Consider the following 18,762-nt stretch of genomic DNA (forward strand, 5'->3'; position numbering starts at 1 on the left):
TCTACTTCTTGTGATAACATCATCTCCCTCACCCTCCCTGACATTTGAGTTTGTAATCAGCACTTATTTTTTCTTACAGCTAGGATCTAGTCACTACTGAAGGGCATGTAGGTTATTTTCAGCTTGGACAATTATAAGTAAAGCTACTATAAACATTATTATGCAAGCTTTTATGTGAAAATAAGTTTCCAATTCAGTTGGGTAAATAGCTAGTGCTGGATCTGCTGAGCCATATGACAAGTGCTTGTTTAACTTTGAAACTTCCCAGCTATTTTCCACTGTGTACCTTTTACATTTTCAGTAGCAATACATGAGAATTTTAGTTGCTCTGCATTCTCACTAGCACTTAGTATTCTTCCTATTTTTCTCTTTTTTTCATTTTATAATAATAAAAAAAAAAGGAAACAACAATACCAAGTGCTGCTGAGGATATGAAGAAACTGGAACTCTATGCATACTATTATCTCATCAGAGTTGGCTGGTAAAAGTTGAAAATTTTTCGTGCGCTTATTTGCCAACTTAGTGAAATGTCTGTTCACATTTTTACCCATTCTTAATTGGGTTAATTTGTTTTCTTAGTGTTGAGTTTAAAGTGTGTTTTTTAAATACACTCTGGATACAAGTCCTTTGTCAGATAAGTGAGTTGAAAATATTTTCTCCCAATCTGTAGTCTTTTCATTCTTTAGCAGTGTCTTTCATAGGACAAAAGTTTTATTGCAGTCCACTTTTTCTCCTTGTGAATCACACTTTAGGTGTCATATCTAAGAACTTTTTGCATAAGCCCAGGTCAACATGATTTTTTCCATATTTTCTTTTGAAGTTTTACGTTTTACATTTAGATCTGAGATGCACTTTGAGTTAACATTTGTGTAAAGTGTTAAGTTTAGATCAAGGTTCATTTTTCTTCCCTATGGATATTCAGTTACTCTGTTTATTGAAATGACCATTCTTTCATGTTTGAATCACGTTTTTATCTTTGCCCAAATTATTTGGCTATAGTTGTATGGATGTAATTCTGAATACTATTTTCCATTGCTCTTCCATTTGCCAATACCTATGCCTATTTCTTGTCAATACTCCATTGTCTAGGTAACTTTTGCTTTATAGTAAGTCATAAAATTGGGTAGTATTATTTCTCCAAATTACTTTTTCTTTTTCTAAAAAATTACGAAATATTCCAGTTCCTTTGTTCTTCCATATAAATTTTAGAATCACTTTTTTTTTAATTTTGGCTAGGCCTCATAGCCTGTGGGATCTAAGTTCCTCAACCAGGGACTGAATCTGAGCCCTGAATGTGATCACACCATCGTGATTATCTGGGTCATGGAGATCTTTTTTTTGTATAGTTCTTCTGTGTATTGATGGCACCTCTTCTTAATATCTTCTGCTTCTGTTAGGTCCATACCATTTCTGTCCTTTATTGTGCCCATCTTTGCATGAATTGGTCCCTTGGTATCTCTAATTTTCTTGAAGAGATCTCTAGTCTTTCCCATTCTATTGTTTTCCTCTATTTCTTTGCACTGATCACTGAGGAAGGCTTTATTATCTCTTCTTGCTATTCCTTGGAACTCTCCATTCAAATGGGTATGTCTTTCCTTTTCTCTTTTTCCTTTAGCTTCTCTTCTTTTCTCAACTATTTGTAAGGCTTCCTCAAACAACCATTTTGCCTTTTTGCATTTCTTTTTCTTGGGGATGATTTTGATCCCTGCCTCCTGTACAATGCCACGAACCTCCATCCATAGTTCTTCAGGCACTCTATCAGATATAATCCCTTGAGTCTATTTGTCACTTCCACTGTATAATCATAAGGGATTTGACTGAGGTCGTACCTGAATGGTCTGGTGATTTTCCCTACTTTCTTCAACTTAAGTCTGAATCTGGCAATAAGGAGTTCATGATCTGAGCCACAGTCAGCTCCCGGTCTTGTTTTTGCAGATTGTACAGAGCTTCTCCATCTTTGGCTGCAAAGAATGTAATCAATCTGATTTTGGTATTGACCATCTGGTGACGTCCATGTGTAGAGTCTTCTCTTGTGTTGTTGGAAGAGGGTATTTGCTATGACCAGTGTGTTCTATTTGCAAAACTCTGTTAGCCTTTGCCTGGCTTCATTTTGTCCTCCAAGGCCAAATTTGCCTGTTATTCCAGGTGTCTCTTGACTTCCTAGTTTTGCATTCCAGTCCCCTATAATGAAAAGGACATCTTTTTTGGGGTGTTAATTCTAGAAGGTCTTGTAGGTCTTCATAGAACCACTGTTCAACTTCAGCTTCTTCAGCATTACTGGTTGGGGCATAGACTTAGATCTTGTGATATTGAATGGTTTGCCTTGGAAACAAACAGAGATCATTCTGTCATTTTTGAGATTGCACCCAAGAACTGCATTTTAGACTCTTTTGTTGACTATGAGGGATACTCCATTTCTTCTAAGGGATTCTTGCCCACAGTAATAGATATAATGGCCATCTGAGTTAAATTTGCCCATTGCAGTCCATTTTAGTTCACTGATTCCTAAAATGTCAATGTTCACTCTTCCCATCTCCTGTTTGACCACTTCCAATTTACCCTGATTCATGGACTTAACATTCCAGGTTTCTATGCAATAATTGCTCTTACAGCATCGGACTTTACTTCCATCACCAGTCACATCCACAACTGGGTGTTATTTTTGCTTTGGCGCCGTCTCTTCATTCTTTCTGGAGTTAGTTCTCCACTGATCTCCAGTAGCATATTGGGCACCTACCGACCTGGGGAGTTCACCTTTCTGTGTCCTATATTTTTGCCTTTTCATACTGTTCATGGGGTTCTCAAGGCAAGAGTACTGAAGTGGCTTGCCATTCCCTCTCCAGTGGATCATGTTTTGTCAGAATCTTCACCACGACCCGGCCATATTGGGTGGCTCTAATGGCATGGCTCATAGTTTCATTTAGTTAGACAAGGCTGTGGTGCATGGGATCAGTTTGATTAGTTTTCTGTGATTGTGGTTTTCATTTTCTCTGCCTTCTGACAGATAAGGATAAGAGGCTTATGGAAGCTTCCTGATGGGAGAGACTGACTCTGGGGGAAACTGGATTTTGTTTACTGGGACCATGCTCAGTAAATCTTTAATCCAATTTTCTGTTGATGGGCAGGGCTGTGTTCCCTCCCTGTTGTTTAACCTGAGACCAAACTATTCTGGAGGTAATGAAGATAATGGGGACCTCCTGCAAAAGTTCCCATGCACACACTGCCACAGTCAGTGCCCCCCGACCCTGCCGCAGAAATACAATTGATTCTTTTGTGTGTTGATCTTGTACTCTGTATCTATGATAAACTTATTTCATGTCCCCTCTGAAAAGAATACTTTTATTTCTTCCATTCCAATTTGTATACTTTTATTTCATTGTCTTGCCTTATTGCATTGATTATGACTTGCAGTACATAGTGTTGAACAGAAGAGATGAGAGTGAACATTCTCCCTTGTTTCTGATCATAGGGAGAAAGCATTCAGACTTTCACTATTAAGTATGACATTAATTGTCATTTTTTGTTTTTTTTAAGATGGCTTTTATCAGGTTGAGGAAGTTTCCTTCTCCTAGGTGGCTGAGAGTTTTTCTCATGAATAGTTATTAGATTATGACAAATATTTTTGCTGTATCAATTTATATGATCATTTCATTTTTCTTCTCTATACTGTTAATATAGTGAATTACATGGATTGATTTTCAAATATCAAAACAATCCTGCATTCCTGTATGAAGCTCACTTGGTGGTAGTATAATATTCTTTTTATGTTTGTATGGACTCCTTAGTAATATTTTGTTGAGAATTTTGGCTTCTATGTTCATGAGTGATACTGCTTCAAAGTTTTCTTTTGTTTTATTTTCTTGGTCTGAGTTGGTTAATGGTAGCTTCATAAAATGAGTTGGGAAGTGTTGCCTGTGTTTCTGTTTCCTGATAGTTATTGTGTAGAATTGATGCTATTTCTTCTTTGAATGTCTGGTAGAATTTGCAAGTTAAATTATCTGTGCCTGAAGCTTTCTTTTTTGAGAAAATTTAAAACTACAAATTCAATGTCCTTAGTTACATAGGACTATTCAGGTTATTTATATAATGTTGGATAAATTTTAGTAGCTTGGGGTTTTCAAGAAATTGTGTAGTTTTCAGTGCAAGTTTGATGTATGAAGCAGGGTACTCAAAGTCGGTGCTCTGGGACAACCCAGAGGGATGAGGTGGGGAGGGAGGTAGGAGGCAGGTTCAGGACAGGGAGACACATGTGCATCCATGGGTGATTCGTATCGATGTATGGCAAAAACCACCACAATATTGTAAAGAAATTATCCTCCAATTAAAATAAATTAATTAATTAAAAAAAAGAAATTATGTAGTTTTATCTGTAAAAAAACCTATAGACCGAAGAGCATGATGGGCTACAGTCCATGAGGTCACAAGAGTCAGATACGACTGAGCAACTAAAACACACACATCTGTGTTGTCAATTTTTTTTCCTCTGTTCTTTTAACATCTGTGATTTCTGTATTGTTATCTTCCTTTTCATTTCTGATATTGGTAATTTGTTTTTCTTCATTTTTTATTTATCAGTCTTGCTAGATTTATTGATCTTTTCATGGATACAGCTTTTAATTTCCATTGATTTTGCCCTATTGTTTATCTGTTTGCAATTTTTTAATGATTTCTGCCCTTATCTTTATTATCATATTGCTTCTTCTTCCATCGGGTTTATGTTGCTCTTCTCTGTCTAGTTTCTCAAGTAAGCTTAGGTTACTGATTTGAAAAATGTCCTTATTTCTAATATAAGTATTCAATGCTCTAAATCTCCCTTTAAGCAACTGTAAACCTGTGACTTTGATATATTTTAGTTTTTTAATAATAATTTTTTCAAAATATTATCCAATTTTCCTTGAGACTTATTTGATGCTTGTATAGAAGTGTGTTGTTTAATTTCCACCTGTTTGGAGATGTCCCAGTTACTTTTCCAGTGTAATTCCATTATATTGGAAAGACATGCTTCTATCTCTGACCAAAAATTATATATTTGTTTCAATTTCGTGAACATTTCTTGCCCATGGTAGAACAAAAATCTTTTGATTGGTCATAGAAATCTAGTAAACGACAGCTGAACACCAATCCCTTTTCTTTTGGCAGGTGGTCTGACTGACAGCTTAGGTAATTTGAAGAATCTTATGAAGCTCATACTGGATAACATTAAGATGAATGAGGAAGACGCTTTAAAACTAGGTCAGATTTTTATTTTCTCTAATATTTTTATTAATATAAGTTTAATAATAAGAACAGTTAAGACTCTTTGACACTGACTGTGTTTACACAATGCAAGAAAGCCTTTATGTACTTGGTGTCCTAATGCATTTCCTTTCCGTTGATTTGCAGCTGAAGGTCTGACAAATCTGAAAAAGATGTGCTTACTTCGTTTGACCCACTTGTCTGATATAGGGGAAGGAATGGATTACATAGTCAAGTCTGTATCAGCCAAACCCTGTGACCTTAAGGAAATTCAATTAGTCTCCTGCTGCCTGTCGGGAAATGCTGTGAAAACCCTAGGTAACTGCTGCCTACATTAACTGAATGAAAACAGTATAAGAAAAGATGTGATATGTTTATACTAAGGCATGCTGAATTTCTCAAATGGAAATTTAGTCTTTAGAGAAATTAGAAAAGATAATAAAGGTTTCTAGGTAATATCTAACCTATTTTTATGATCTTCTCTGTGATTGGAATGAAAATTTATTATGGATGAATAATAGGAGAGAATTTTGGGATAATTGAAGATGTCATTTTAAGAGAGGGTGAGTGAAAGTGAAAGTCATTCAGTTGTGTCCTACTCTTTGTGACCCTGTGAACTATATAGTCCGTGGAATTCTCCAGGCCAGAATACTGGAGTGGGTAGCTGTTCCCTTCTCCAGGGGATCTTCCCAACCCAGGGATCGAACCCAGGTCTTCCATACTGAGGGTGGATTCTTTTCCAGCTGAGCCACTAGGGAAGCCCATGAGAGGGTAAAGAGGAAGAAAATAAGAAATGAGTGATTGAAACTTGGCATGTTCTGTTATATAATAACTGCTTAATAAAATTTTGGTTGAATGGATAAATAACAGATTGAAAAGCAGAGAGAGAAGGATTTTCTTCAATGTTCTTTGTCCTAATTCTTACCTATTGCCCTGTTAAGATGGAAGTAATATGCATCAATAGAAAAGCTGAGTCTTGAGTTCCTAAAGGGTGTATATACCAAATATGGAGAAACTTTTGCATATTTCTGGATAAACTAGATATGGTCAATTTAGATTTTTTTTTTTTAATTTAGGATTTGGGGAAAAAGATGGTCCAGCCCTTTAAAAAACAGAATACATAACCGCTAGGAATCTGTAAACTTTCCTAAGAAAATTATGTATATGCCAATGTAAACCAAAAGTTAGAGAAACCTAGGGATTAGAAAAGACCAGACAAACAATGAGAAGCATAAGAATGATGAGCACACTCCTTTACTTCTTCACTTGCCCTGGGGAGAGACAGGTTTAGAACTGAAAATACCAGCTGTACCCTTTTGAAGAGGAGCTCTGCTGGTTTTAAAAAATTATTTACTTATTTCGGCTCTGTTGGGTCTTTGTTGATGCTTGGGCTTTTCTCTATTTGACATGAGCAGGGGCTACTCTCTAGTTGCTTTCTTACTGAAGTGGCTTCTTTTGTTGAGGAGCACAGGCTCTAGGGAACACAGGTTTCAGTAGTTGTGGCTCCCAGGCCCCAGAGCACAGGCTCAGTAGCTGTGGTGCATGGGCTTAGTAGTTCTGTGGCATGTGGAATCAACCTGGACCAGGGATGGAAATCCATGTCTCTCGCATGGACAGGCAGATTCTTTACCACCGAGCCACAAGGGAAGTCCCAGGGTTTGTATTTTTAACCAAATCACAGAAGATACTTTACTCAAGAAAAGGGTTCATATGATTGATTAGAAATAATAATAGCTAATGTTATAACAAGAGTATGTATTCATTAAAAAACTGACTAATTTCTAAAGGGGATATTTCCAATCAGTCTTGATAGGGAAAATTACAACTAAATTAAACAACCATGATAAATATCTGAAAATGAAGAAGAGAATTAAGCAGTTCTTCACTAGAGTGATAGTGTTGGGAGAGTGTAATTTCGTCAGTTCTGTCTCGCCACAACAAAGATTTGAAACGGTGGACCAGCGTTACAGCTCGGTTACAGCTCAGAGTTTTATTCAGCAAACAAAGGATAGTACACTTTTGAGGCGTGAAGGCGGGCTGACCCCAAAGGAGAGGCCCCAACCTTCCTTGACTCTCTCTTTTTTATGTTTTTGTCTCCTTCCTTCTGAGCCTGCCATATGCAAATTAGGGCTAGCCAGGAAGGGGGCGTGTTTGTTTCACCTGAGGTTCTCACTCTAGTCCTCAAAATTTTCCTTTGTTTCCTTTTCACGGGCTTTTCCCTTTCTTTGTCTTTTAGCCACCGCCATTTTGGACTCCTTTTTCCTATTCTAACTGCCTAACAATGGCATTTACGATTAATGTTTACATGTAATATAGTTTCCCAAAATTTTAACCTCAATATATTTGTATTTTTGTTATTAAAATACATCTCCTATAGATAGCATGGAGTTGGGTCTTGTTTTAAAAAAGAAAATCTAGTTTTATTCATCTTTGTCTTTAATTGGAATGTTTAATCCAGTTAATATAATTATTTATATGAATAGATTTCCAGTTGCCATTTTGCTATTTGTTTTCTGTTTTTCTCATCTGTCTTTTTTTAATTTCTAGGTTTTTATTATTAGCATCACAACTATGACATTAACAAAATTATCTAAACTGAGTACAAAAAGAATAGCTCATCTTATCTGGTTTTTGTTCCTTTGTTTCTCCTGCATGATAGGGTATTTAGAATTGTAAGCAACCTCAGAGTTTATCCATTTCAACTTCCTCCTTCTAAAGATGAAGCTGCTGAAGGCTAGAAAAGCAGAGTGACTTTACTAAAGGAAAGGAAAGGAAAGGGAAGTCGCTCAGTCGTGTCCGACTCTTTGCGACCCCATGGACTGTAGCCTACCAGGCTCCTCCATCCGTGGGATTCTCCAGGCAAGAATACTGGAGTGGTTTGCCATTTCCTTCTCCAGGGGATCTTCCCGACCCAGGGATCGAACCCAGGTCTCTCGCATTGGAGGCAGACACTTTAACCTCTGAGCCAAAATGACATAAAAACTATCTTCCAGGCTGCATTAAGCTTTTGGTGAATTGAGTTTTTTAGTCAGAACTTAGGACCAGGAAATATATGTGCATCAATCATAGCTGTGGCACCTGGGGATTAAATCTTTCCAGAGACCTTTTTGGAATAATTATATTAATCAAGTGAAATAATGTTTTGTATGCTACCAACAAAGAAAACAAGAACTCAGAATTCTTCTAAGGATATTTTAAAATGCATTTATAGTTCCCTGAAAGTCTTGTTTTGTATTGAAATTCCTTTTTTCCAGCTCAGAATCTTCATAACTTGGCCAGACTGAGCATTCTTGATTTATCTGAAAATCATCTGGAGAAGGATGGAAAAGAAGCTCTTCACCAGCTAAGTAAGAATGACAATTTAGCCAAAACCAAATACTCAAAAGGTCAGAAAAGCAGAGCCTGACTCCTGCGGTTTCTTTTATCCACATATGCCTTACTAGATGGACCTTATCGAAAACAAAAGTCATTACATAAGTCAATGTAGCCCTTTTTTAAACTACTCTTGAAGAATACAGGCCAATGGTTTTTGAGTTATCAGTTTTCCCATATCATTGCACCTGAGATTCCCACTTGCTTGCCTCCTTCCAGGGAGCTAGTGTCTGAGAATGACATTCAAGACAAATTTGCTTAAGAAGTTAGTAATAAGATTTTTAAGCCTGTGATAACAATTCTGTGATTATGTTAAAATAAAATAACCAGGTACTTACTGTCTGAGATTTGCCTCAAAATAATATAGAAGGGAAGGAATTTGATGACAATGAGGCAAGATTATCCATGATTTGGTGTTTGTTGAAAGTTGGCATATTAGTACATGTAGTTTTATATATTTTTGTATATTCTTGAACGTTCCCATAAAAATATTAACAAAAAAGCAAGTAGATTCTTATTGCACACTGAGCAGGGTTCAGAGATAATAGTCATTCCTTCTCTCACATCCCTTCATCCTTTATCAATTTTGAGATGGATCCAATTTCTGAAACTGTTCCCTGGTTCTTCAAGTTGACAGGCTGCACGTCTTAGAACAGCTAACTGTTCTGATGCTGCCCTGGTGTGGTGACACACGAGTCAGTCTGGCCAGACTGTTGGAGCAACTGGAGAGCGTCCCACAGCTCGTCAAGCTTGGGCTGAAAAACTGGGGACTCACAGATGCAGAGATTAGAATTCTAGGTAGGTATACAGAGCTAAGAGAAAGGAAGTTAGCCCTCACAAAGTTCTTCAGTTGGCTTGTTCTATTTAGTTAGTTAGCTAGCATCTGATTTGTTTATTTATTTGACTCCTATTTTTATACAAACATATTGAAAGAGTGTTCACACATGTTAAAGAGTAAAATGATTGAAGACACTGGCCTGTCTTCAAGCATTTCACCTAAAGTGTTTAAAGGAAAAACATTCACATTATCTGATAAAGTATATTATGTTAGGAATTGCTCTTCCTGGGCTTAACTATCTGAAATTCAGCAAGGCCCCTCCAATCTTGGGAAATATGTTTAAGTCACTTGTTGAGTATTCAAAACAAGTAAGAAAAAGAAAGAAAGAACATGTTAGCCGTTCAGTCGTGTCCAAGTCTTTGTGACTGCATGGACTGGAACCCCAGTCTCCTTTGTCCATGAAATTCTCCAGGCGAGAATACTGGAGTGAATAGCCATTCCCTTCTCCAGGGGGTCTTTCCAACCCAGGGATTGAACCCACATCTCTTATGTCTCCTGCATTGCAGGTGGATTCTTTACTATCTGAGCCATCAGGGAAGCCCAAGTGTAATTTTAATGTAAATAGGATCATGGAATATATTTAAGTAGCTGCCAAATAATCCAGGAACAAATAAAGATACATAGATGACAGAAGACACAGCAGCCTCAGGCAGTTGATGTGTCCCCATGCTCTCTGTATTAGTTATCATGTCTGTGTAAGATGACTCCAAAACTTTGTGGCTTAAACCAACTATAAAACAAACAACTATTAACATTACCTCACATTCCTGTGGGTCAGGAATTTGGAAGCTGCTTAGCTAGGTGGTTCTGGCTTTGTGTCATGACGTTGCAGTAGAGATGTGGACTGGGGCTGCTAGAAACCTGCTTCCAAGGTGGCTCCTCACTTGGTTGGAAGGTTCATACTGGCTGTTGGAAGAGGCATTAGTTTCTCATCCCTGGACCTCTCCATACACTGCTTGCATGTCCTCACAACATGGCAGCTCACTCTCTCCAGAGCAAGAGATCCGAGAGAAAAATCAGTTAGATGTTGCAATACCCTTTATGACCTAGCCTGGGAAGATCATTTCTGGGGTCATCTCTGCTATGTCCTATGGTTACTCAAGTCAGCCCAACCCAATGTGGGAGGAGACAACACTAAAGAGTGGATACTAGGAGGTGAGGCTCATTGGAGCCAACTTGAAGGCTGACTACTATGTTACCTAAGGCAAAGGATTGTTGAAAACAGCCTTGACTGCCTTCATTTCCCTCACAGATTGTCTAGAAAGTATTTATAGGATATACATCATAAAACTTACCATTTTAGCCATTTTAAAATCTACAGTTTTGTGGAATTCACGTTCTTAAGCAATCATCAGCCTGTTGTTCCATGTCCAGTTCTACCTGTTGCTTCCTGACCTGCACACAGATTTCTCAAGAGGCAGGTCAGGAGGTCTGGTATTCCCATTTCTTTCAGAATTTTCCACAGTTTGTTGTCATCCACACAGTCAAAGACTTTGGCAAAGTCAATAAAGCAGAAATAGATGTTTTTCTGGACTCTCTTACTTTTTTGATGATCCAGAGGATGCTGGCAATTTGATCTCTGGGTCCTCTGCCTTTTCTAAAACCAGCTTGAACATCTGGAAGTTCACAGTTCACATATTGCTGAAGCCTGGCTTGGAGAACTTTGAGCACTACTTTACTAGCGTGTGAGATGAGTGCAATTGTGCGGTAGTTTGAGCACTCTTTGGCATTGCCTTTCTTTGGGATTGGAATGAAAACTGACCTTTTCCAGTTCTGTGGCCCTCCTGAGTTTTCCAGATTTGCTGACATATTGAGTGCAGCACTTTCAAAGCATCATCCTTTAGGATTTGAAATAGCTCAACTGGAATTCCATCACCTCCACTAGATTTGTTTGTAGTGATGCTTCCTAAGGCCCACTTGACTTTGCATTCCAGGATGTCTGGCTCTAGGTGAGTGATCACACCATCATGGTTATCTGAAGATCAGATCTTTTTTGTACAGTTCTTCTGTGGATTCTTGCCACCTCTTCTTAATATCTTCTGCTTCTGCTAGGTCCATATCATTTCTGTCCTTTATTGTGCCCATCTTTGCATGAAATGTTCCCTTGGTATCTCTAATTTTCTTGAAGAGATCTCTAGTCTTTCCCATTCTATTGTTTTCCTCTATTTCTTTGCATTGATCACTGAGGAAGGCTTTCTTATCTCTCCTTGCTATGTTTTGGAACTTTGCATTCAGATGCTTATATCTTTCCTTTTCTCCTTTGCTTTTCACTTCTCTTCTTTTCACAGCTATTTGTAAGGCCTCCTCAGACAGCCATTTTGCCTTTTTGCATTTCTTTTTCTTGGGGATGGTCTTGATCCCTGTCTCCTGTACAACGTCACAAACCTCCGTCCATAGTTCATCAGGCACTCTATCAGATCTAGTCCCTTAACTCTATTTCTCACTTCCACTGTATAATCATAGCGGATTTGATTTAGGTCATACCTGAATGGTCTAGGGGTGTTCTCCACTTTCTTCAATTTAAGTCTGAATTTGGCAATAAGGAGTTCATGATCTGAGCCACAGTCAGCTCCCAGTCTTGTGGAAGAAGCACAAGCTGGAATCAAGATTGCTGGGAGAAATATCAATAACCTCAGATATGCAGATAACACCACCTTTATGGCAGAAAGCAAAGAAGAACTAAAGAGCCTCTTGATGAAAGTGAAAGAGGAGAGTGAAAAAGTTGGCTGAAAGCTCAACATTCAGAAAACTAAGATCATGGCATCCAGTCCCATCACTTCATGGCACATAGATGGGGAAACAGTGGAAACAGTGGCTGACTTGATTTTGGGGGGCTCCAAAATCACTGCAGATGGTGATTGCAGCCATGAAATTAAAAGACGCTTACTCCTTGAAAGGAAATTTATGACCAACCTAGACAGCATATTAAAAAGCAGAGACATTACTTTGTCAACAAAGGCCTGTCTGGTCAAGGCTATGGTTTTTCCAGTGGTCATGTATGGATGTGAGAGTTGGACTATAAAGAAAGCTGAGCGCCGAAGAATTGATGCTTTTGAACTGCGGTGTTGGAGAAGACTCTTGAGAGTCCCTTGGACTGCAAGGAGATCCAACCAGTCCATCCTAAAGGAGATCAGTCCTAAAGGAGGTCATTGGAAGGACTGATGTTGAAGCTGAAACTCCAATACTTTGGCCACCTGATGCGAAGAGCTGACTCATTTGAAAAGACCCTGATGCTGGGAAAGATTGAGGGCAGGAGGAGAAGGGAACAACAGAAGATGAGATGGTTGGATGGCATCACCGACTCAATGGACACGGATTTGGGTGGACTCTGGGAGTTGGGATGAACAGGGAGGCCTGGTGTGCTGTGGTTCATAGGGTTGCAAAGAGTCGGACACGACTGAGCGACTGAACTGAACTGAACTGAAGCAACCACCATCACGATCCATCTCTAGAATTTCTTCATTTTCCCTGGCGGAAACTCTGTACTCGTTAAAGACTAACTCCCTCTTTGAAAAATTTCTCTTAGAGATGTGTATGTCTTTAAGTCCTTAGGCTGCCCAAAGGTTCTGCAATTCTTAGTGTGCTGAGATTCTGGGTCTTTCCTTCCCTTAATTTTTTAATTTAGTTTTGGTTGCACTGGGTCTCTGCTGCTGTGCTTGTACTTTGGGGCTACTCTTGGTTGCAGTGCATGGGTTTCTCATCATGGTGGCTTCTCTTGTTGTGGGACACAGGGTCTAGGGCACAGAGGCTTCAGTAGTTGCAGCTTGCAGGCTTAGTTGCTCTGCAGCATTTGGGATCTTCCTGGATCAGGGATTGAACTGTGTGCTCTGCATTGGTAGGCCGATTCTTAACCCCTGAACCACCAAGGAAGTCCTCTCCTTCCTTTAATTTCTAACTCCACTTCCATCTCCTCTACCTGCTCCCTTAACCATCAAATCATATCATCCTGGGTGTCATTCTTTTGGGACCTTCTGCTATTCTGGGTGATATTGGAAGCAGGTGGGGTTTCTGTGACAGGCTAATTAGCTAAAAAATAATCCTTCCCAGGTAACCTCATACCTAAAGCAAGTTGGAAAGGATATGTCTTTTCAATGAGGTTGTTGGGGAGTGTGTAGAATTAGAATTACAGGTGAGGGAAGGCATTTTTAGGTAGAGACACTTTATCATCTTTCAAACCTGTAAGTAGGTAGTTGCTTAACTTGCCTAATTCTGAGGCTGACTATTGAGACCAGAGAGGAGATGCTGTGGTGGGTTTATTAAGAACTAAGCTAAGGGAGTAATTTGCCATTTCACTTTAATAGCCTAGTGCCTAACAGCATCCATATGTAAATGAGAAATATAAATATAACAGAAGACAGCTGACTCTTGGGAATTTACCTGTAATGATGTACCCCAAGATGCAAGTGAAAAAATGACAAAATGAAGAAAGTGTTTTTAAAAAGCATTTTAAAAAGGATTTGTTGAATTACCATTATATACCTAATAAAACATAACTGTTATCCCTGTTTTATAAACAAACAGAGACATGGAATCTCCTTGGCAGTCCAGTGGTTAGGACTTTGCGCTTCCTCGCAGGGGCCACTGGTCCCATCCCTGCTCAAGGAACTAAGATAGCTCATGCCATGCAGCAAGGCCAAAAATTTTTTTTGAAAAAGAAGCAGAGACATAAGAAGGTTGTTAGACCAAAGCAGGGAGAGGGCTAGAGACAGAAGAGTTGATGAAAGGAGCGAGAGAGTGCAGGTGCTGGCATGGCTCTGCTCCAGCCATTTCCTGCACCCCCCAAAGATATAAGGTCTTCCCAGGTGGCTCAGTGGTAAAGAATCCGCCTGCCAATGAAGGACACCCAGGTTTGATCGCTGGATTGGGAAGATCCCCTGGAGTCGGAAATGGCAACTCACTCCAGATTCTTGCCTGGAAAATTCCATGGACAGAGGAGCCTTGAGGTCGCAAAGAGTCAGACACAACCGAGTGTGCACATGCATGCAGCTAGAAGTATAAAAAGCAGTCTGGTTGGATGTGAGGCACTAGCTGAAGAGTGAGAGCCAAGCATTCTCTGCCTTTGGTCTCTAGCCAGGTGATGAGACTGCTGTCTGTCAGTCCCCTCTAAAGGCTCCATCATTATGAAGTGGTTAAATGAATTAGTTTTAGAGTCAGACAGACCAACCTGTCCCCCCAACTTGATAGATGTATGGCCTGCAGCAACTTCAAGCTGCTGAACCTCGGTTTGCTCATCTGTCAAATGGGGATAATTACAAAGCCTACCATATGAGAGGTTATTATACTAATCCATAATTGAGCTAGTGAATAGTAAGAAGTTCAATATTGATTCATTGTATATGCTCAATAAATGGTACTGTGATCATTATTCTCTGGCAGCTTCAAGGGGAACCAGATGCTAGGGTCATCTTCCTTTAAAAAAGAACTTCTTCAGCCTGCTCACTTTTGATGTATAAGATCCTTCACAATAGAGCCCCAATCCACATTCCTCTCCACCTTCATCTTCTGCATGCCTCCCCACCTATGTGAGGCTTCATCTTCATGAACCTCTTGCTAGTTCTCCAAAATGCCTTTGTACATTCACTCCCTCTAGGAAGTCCTTCACCTCCTCCACAGTCCTTTAAGACCTAGCTGATGTATCTCTTTCTTAGTGAAATAGTCTCCTTTTTAAAAAAATTTATTTATTTTTAATTGGACAATAATTGCTTTATAATGTTGTGTTGGTTTCTGCCGAACATCAACATAAATCATCCATAGGTATACATATGTCCCCTCCTTCTTGGACCTCCCTCCCACTCCATCTCACCCCTCTAGGTTGTCAGAGAGCACCAGGGTGAGTTTCCTGTGCTATACAGCAGCTTCCCACTAGCTGCTGCTGCTGCTAAGTCGCTTCAGTCGTGTCCGACTCTGTGCGACCCCATAGACAGCAGCCCACCAGGCTCCACCATCCCTGGGATTCTCCAGGCAAGAATACTGGAGTGGGTTGCCATTTCCTTCTCCGGTGCATGAAAGGGAAAAGTGAAAGTGAAGTCGCTCAGTCGTGTCTGACTCTTAGCAACCCCAAGGACTGCAGCCTACCAGGCTCCTCCGTCCATGGGATTTTCCAGGCAAGAGTACTGGAGTGGGGTGCCATTGCCTTCTCCGACCCACTAGCTACTCCTCGTGAAATAGTCTCCTTATGCTCTCTCTTTTGCACCCCTAAGAGTAACCTAGATGGTTGTTTTAAGCCTCTCGTCCAGAGTCTTTCAAATTTTTTTGACTATCCACATTTTAAAAGCACATTTTATCTTGTTATCCAATGCACACATACACATACATTTTTATAGTATTTACATATACTTTAAAGTCTTCTTAAAACAACTAAAAAAAAAGATGTGGTACATACATACAATGGAATACTAGCCATAAAGAAGCAAGAAATGCCATTTTTAGCTACATGGAGGGACCTAGAGATGATCAGGTGAAGTGAAGTAAGTCATACAAAGAAAGACAAATATTATATGACATCACTTATGAGTGGAATCTATAAAAATGATGCAAATACTTATTTACAGACTCTCAGACATAGAAAAAAATCTTACAGTTACCAAAGAGAACAGCAGGATTGGGGGCAAGTGGAGAATTAAATTGGAAGTTTGGGATTAACATATACACACTACTATATATAAAATAGATGGGCAACAGGACCTACTGTACAACACAGGGAACTTTCAATATCTTATAATAACCTATAATGGAAAGGAATCTGAACAGGAAAAATATATATACAGAACTAAATTACTTTGGTGTACACCTGAAACTAACATATTATAAATTAACTATACTTCAGTTTAAAAAATGATTTAAAAAACCTGCTCTAATCCATATGCTCGATCCAGGGCTTCTGTTTCCATGGTCCCTCCTGGCTCTGCATTTCTGTTTTTGCGTGACTCTGTATCCGTGTCAACTTACCCCTTGCGGTGTTCCTTTCCCTATTCTCCAAGTTACTCAGATGGGGAGAATCCACTTATCCTTAACATCTATAAGAAGGTCCCAGTATAATTACAGATGTAGCAGATTTACTGAATGCTTATAAGTATTTGTAAAGGGTGGGCTTACATAATAGCTCTGAATAGCACTTAATTTTAATATTGGCACCTCCCCTTTCTCAAATAGATGCAAGACCATTTCTGCCAATTCAGGCTCCAGGTGCCTGTCAATTGCCCTGTCCTATTTCATCACCATCTCTTACAATCCCCAAACAATTAAAAAAAAAAAAATCCTTCTATGTTATTATGAAGAGTAATTCAATTACATCTAGCCCCCTAATACCAAACTCAGTTCAGGGCCTTCCTTCACATTCAGTCGCTAAGTTGTGTCCAATCTTTTACCATACCATGGACTGTAGCCTGCCAAGCTCCTCTGTCCATGGGATTTCCCGGGCAAGAATACTGGAGAGGGTTGCTAGTTTCTTCTCCAGGGGATCTTCCTGACCCAGGGATTGAACGTGGGTCTCCTGCATTGACAGGAGGATTCCTTACCACTGAGCCACCAGGGAAGCCCTTCCTTCACATAGCCAGACTAATGTGCTCTATGAATAACAGGCTTCACGTTCAGGTCTCTCCTCTTACGCTCTACTACTGGGCTCTATTAACAGCAGAGAGAAGAATAGATTTATTTCCTCCATAATATGAATCATGTTAAAAGGCAGAAGAAGCCAAAATCAAGGTTCATTTTGGTCTTGTGTTTTTTAATTGAAGTGTAGCATACCCACAGAAAAGTGTACAAATCCTAAGTAGATAGTACAATGAATTTTCATAAGGTTCGTATACCCATGTAACTAATACCCAGATCAAGACATGGAAGATTAAAAAAAAAAAAGAAACAGAAGGTTGTCAGCTTTGTAGCTCCCTTCTCCCAGCTTCCTGACTTCTAACATCATAGATTAGCCTTGGCTGCTTTTTAATTTTACATAAATGGAATCATATACTGTATATTCTTTTGAGTTTTCTTTGGTTCAATATCATGTGTGTGAAATTCATCCATATTATTATGTGTAGTCAAGATACATTCATTCTCATTGCTGTAAAATCTATTGTGTGAACATACTTCAATTGGTTTTTCCCATTCTACTGTTGATATTTGAGTAATTTTAGCTTTTGAATACTATAAATAGTGCTGCTATGAACATCCTTGTGTACATCTTTTGGTGAACATATGGGCATATTTCTGCTGGGTGTCTACATAGGAGTGGGTTTGGGTTACAGGTAAAGCATATGGTAAGCTTCGGGCTTCACTGGTGGCTCAGATGGTAGAGTCTGCCTGCAGTGTAGGAGACCCAGGTTTGATCCCTGGGTTGGGAAGATCCCCTGGAGAAGGAAATGGCTACCTACTCCAGTATTCTTGCCTGGAGAGTACCATGGACAGAGGAACCTAGTGGGCTACAGTTCATGGGATCACAAAGTGTTGGATCCAACTAACTTTCACTTTTCATATGTTCAGCTTTAATATACATGTCAGTCTTCCAATTATATTCAATTCAGGTTCAAAAAAAACTGTGGTTTTCATTATTACACACAGATAGCCATTTATTTTTGTTAGAGCACTTACCATTTGAACTTAGAGAATGTATTCATATATCTATCTGCCCCACTAAACTGTGAGATCTTAGAGAACAGGGCTCAGCCCATTAGACTTGGTATTGAGTGTATATCTCACACTCAGTAAATATGCTGTATAAAAGAACAAAAGAACTTATAGCACCGCCACAATTTGCCATGAGATATAGGCTAGCTTGGGTTCTTAGAAAACCCATTATAGTAAATGCTATTTTCTTATATATAAAATCATTCCCAAATTCTAAAATACATTTGTATGATTTCACAAACTCTTTATGATATCTGAACCAACCAATTCTTCAAGCCTCTAGCATAAGTTTCTTGACTCTGGTCCATAATACTTCTCCTGGTTCAGACCTGGCTTTGGGATTCCCATCCCTATTTAGTGATGGTATATGTGATGGATGAGACACGGTATGTCTTGAGATGGGATAATAAAATGCAGGCTGGTAATAAGAGATGGGGAGTCTAATGAAATAGGCTACATAGGAAGAAGCAGGGAGGAAATATGTCATAGGAAGTGTTTAATGAAATATGTGGTAGATAAGATGCACTGGAGACATAGAGTGTATTTTCAGAAAAGTACCTTTTTACCAAGGGTTTTAGACACCTCCTGGTCCTAAATGAAACCTGGGCTCCCCTACAGCTCTCTTAATTAGTCACTTTTTATTCTCTTGATCTTTATGCCTCTCAGAGTCCAAAAGGCAAGGTCAATTTCTCCTT

General features: G+C 39.1%; 1 protein-coding gene across 2 annotated transcripts in view; it reads left to right on the forward strand.

Moving 5' to 3' along the window:
• Positions 1 to 18,762, forward strand: part of NLRC4 (NLR family CARD domain containing 4) — a 47,619-nt gene that overhangs the window by 18,201 nt on the left and 10,656 nt on the right. The window contains exons 5-8 of one of the 2 annotated variants that reach the window (XM_081590299.1): positions 5,140 to 5,232; positions 5,383 to 5,553; positions 8,490 to 8,582; positions 9,238 to 9,405. In XM_081590299.1, coding sequence (XP_081446425.1) covers positions 5,140 to 5,232; positions 5,383 to 5,553; positions 8,490 to 8,582; positions 9,238 to 9,405 — 525 coding nt within the window. The remainder of the gene's footprint in view (positions 1 to 5,139; positions 5,233 to 5,382; positions 5,554 to 8,489; positions 8,583 to 9,237; positions 9,406 to 18,762) is intronic. The other variant, XM_081590300.1, reaches the window with a different exon arrangement.

Source organism: Giraffa tippelskirchi, chromosome 4, assembly GCF_054371585.1.
Source record: "Giraffa tippelskirchi isolate mGirTip1 chromosome 4, T2T-mGirTip1v1.2.pri, whole genome shotgun sequence".
NCBI lineage: Eukaryota > Metazoa > Chordata > Mammalia > Artiodactyla > Giraffidae > Giraffa > Giraffa tippelskirchi.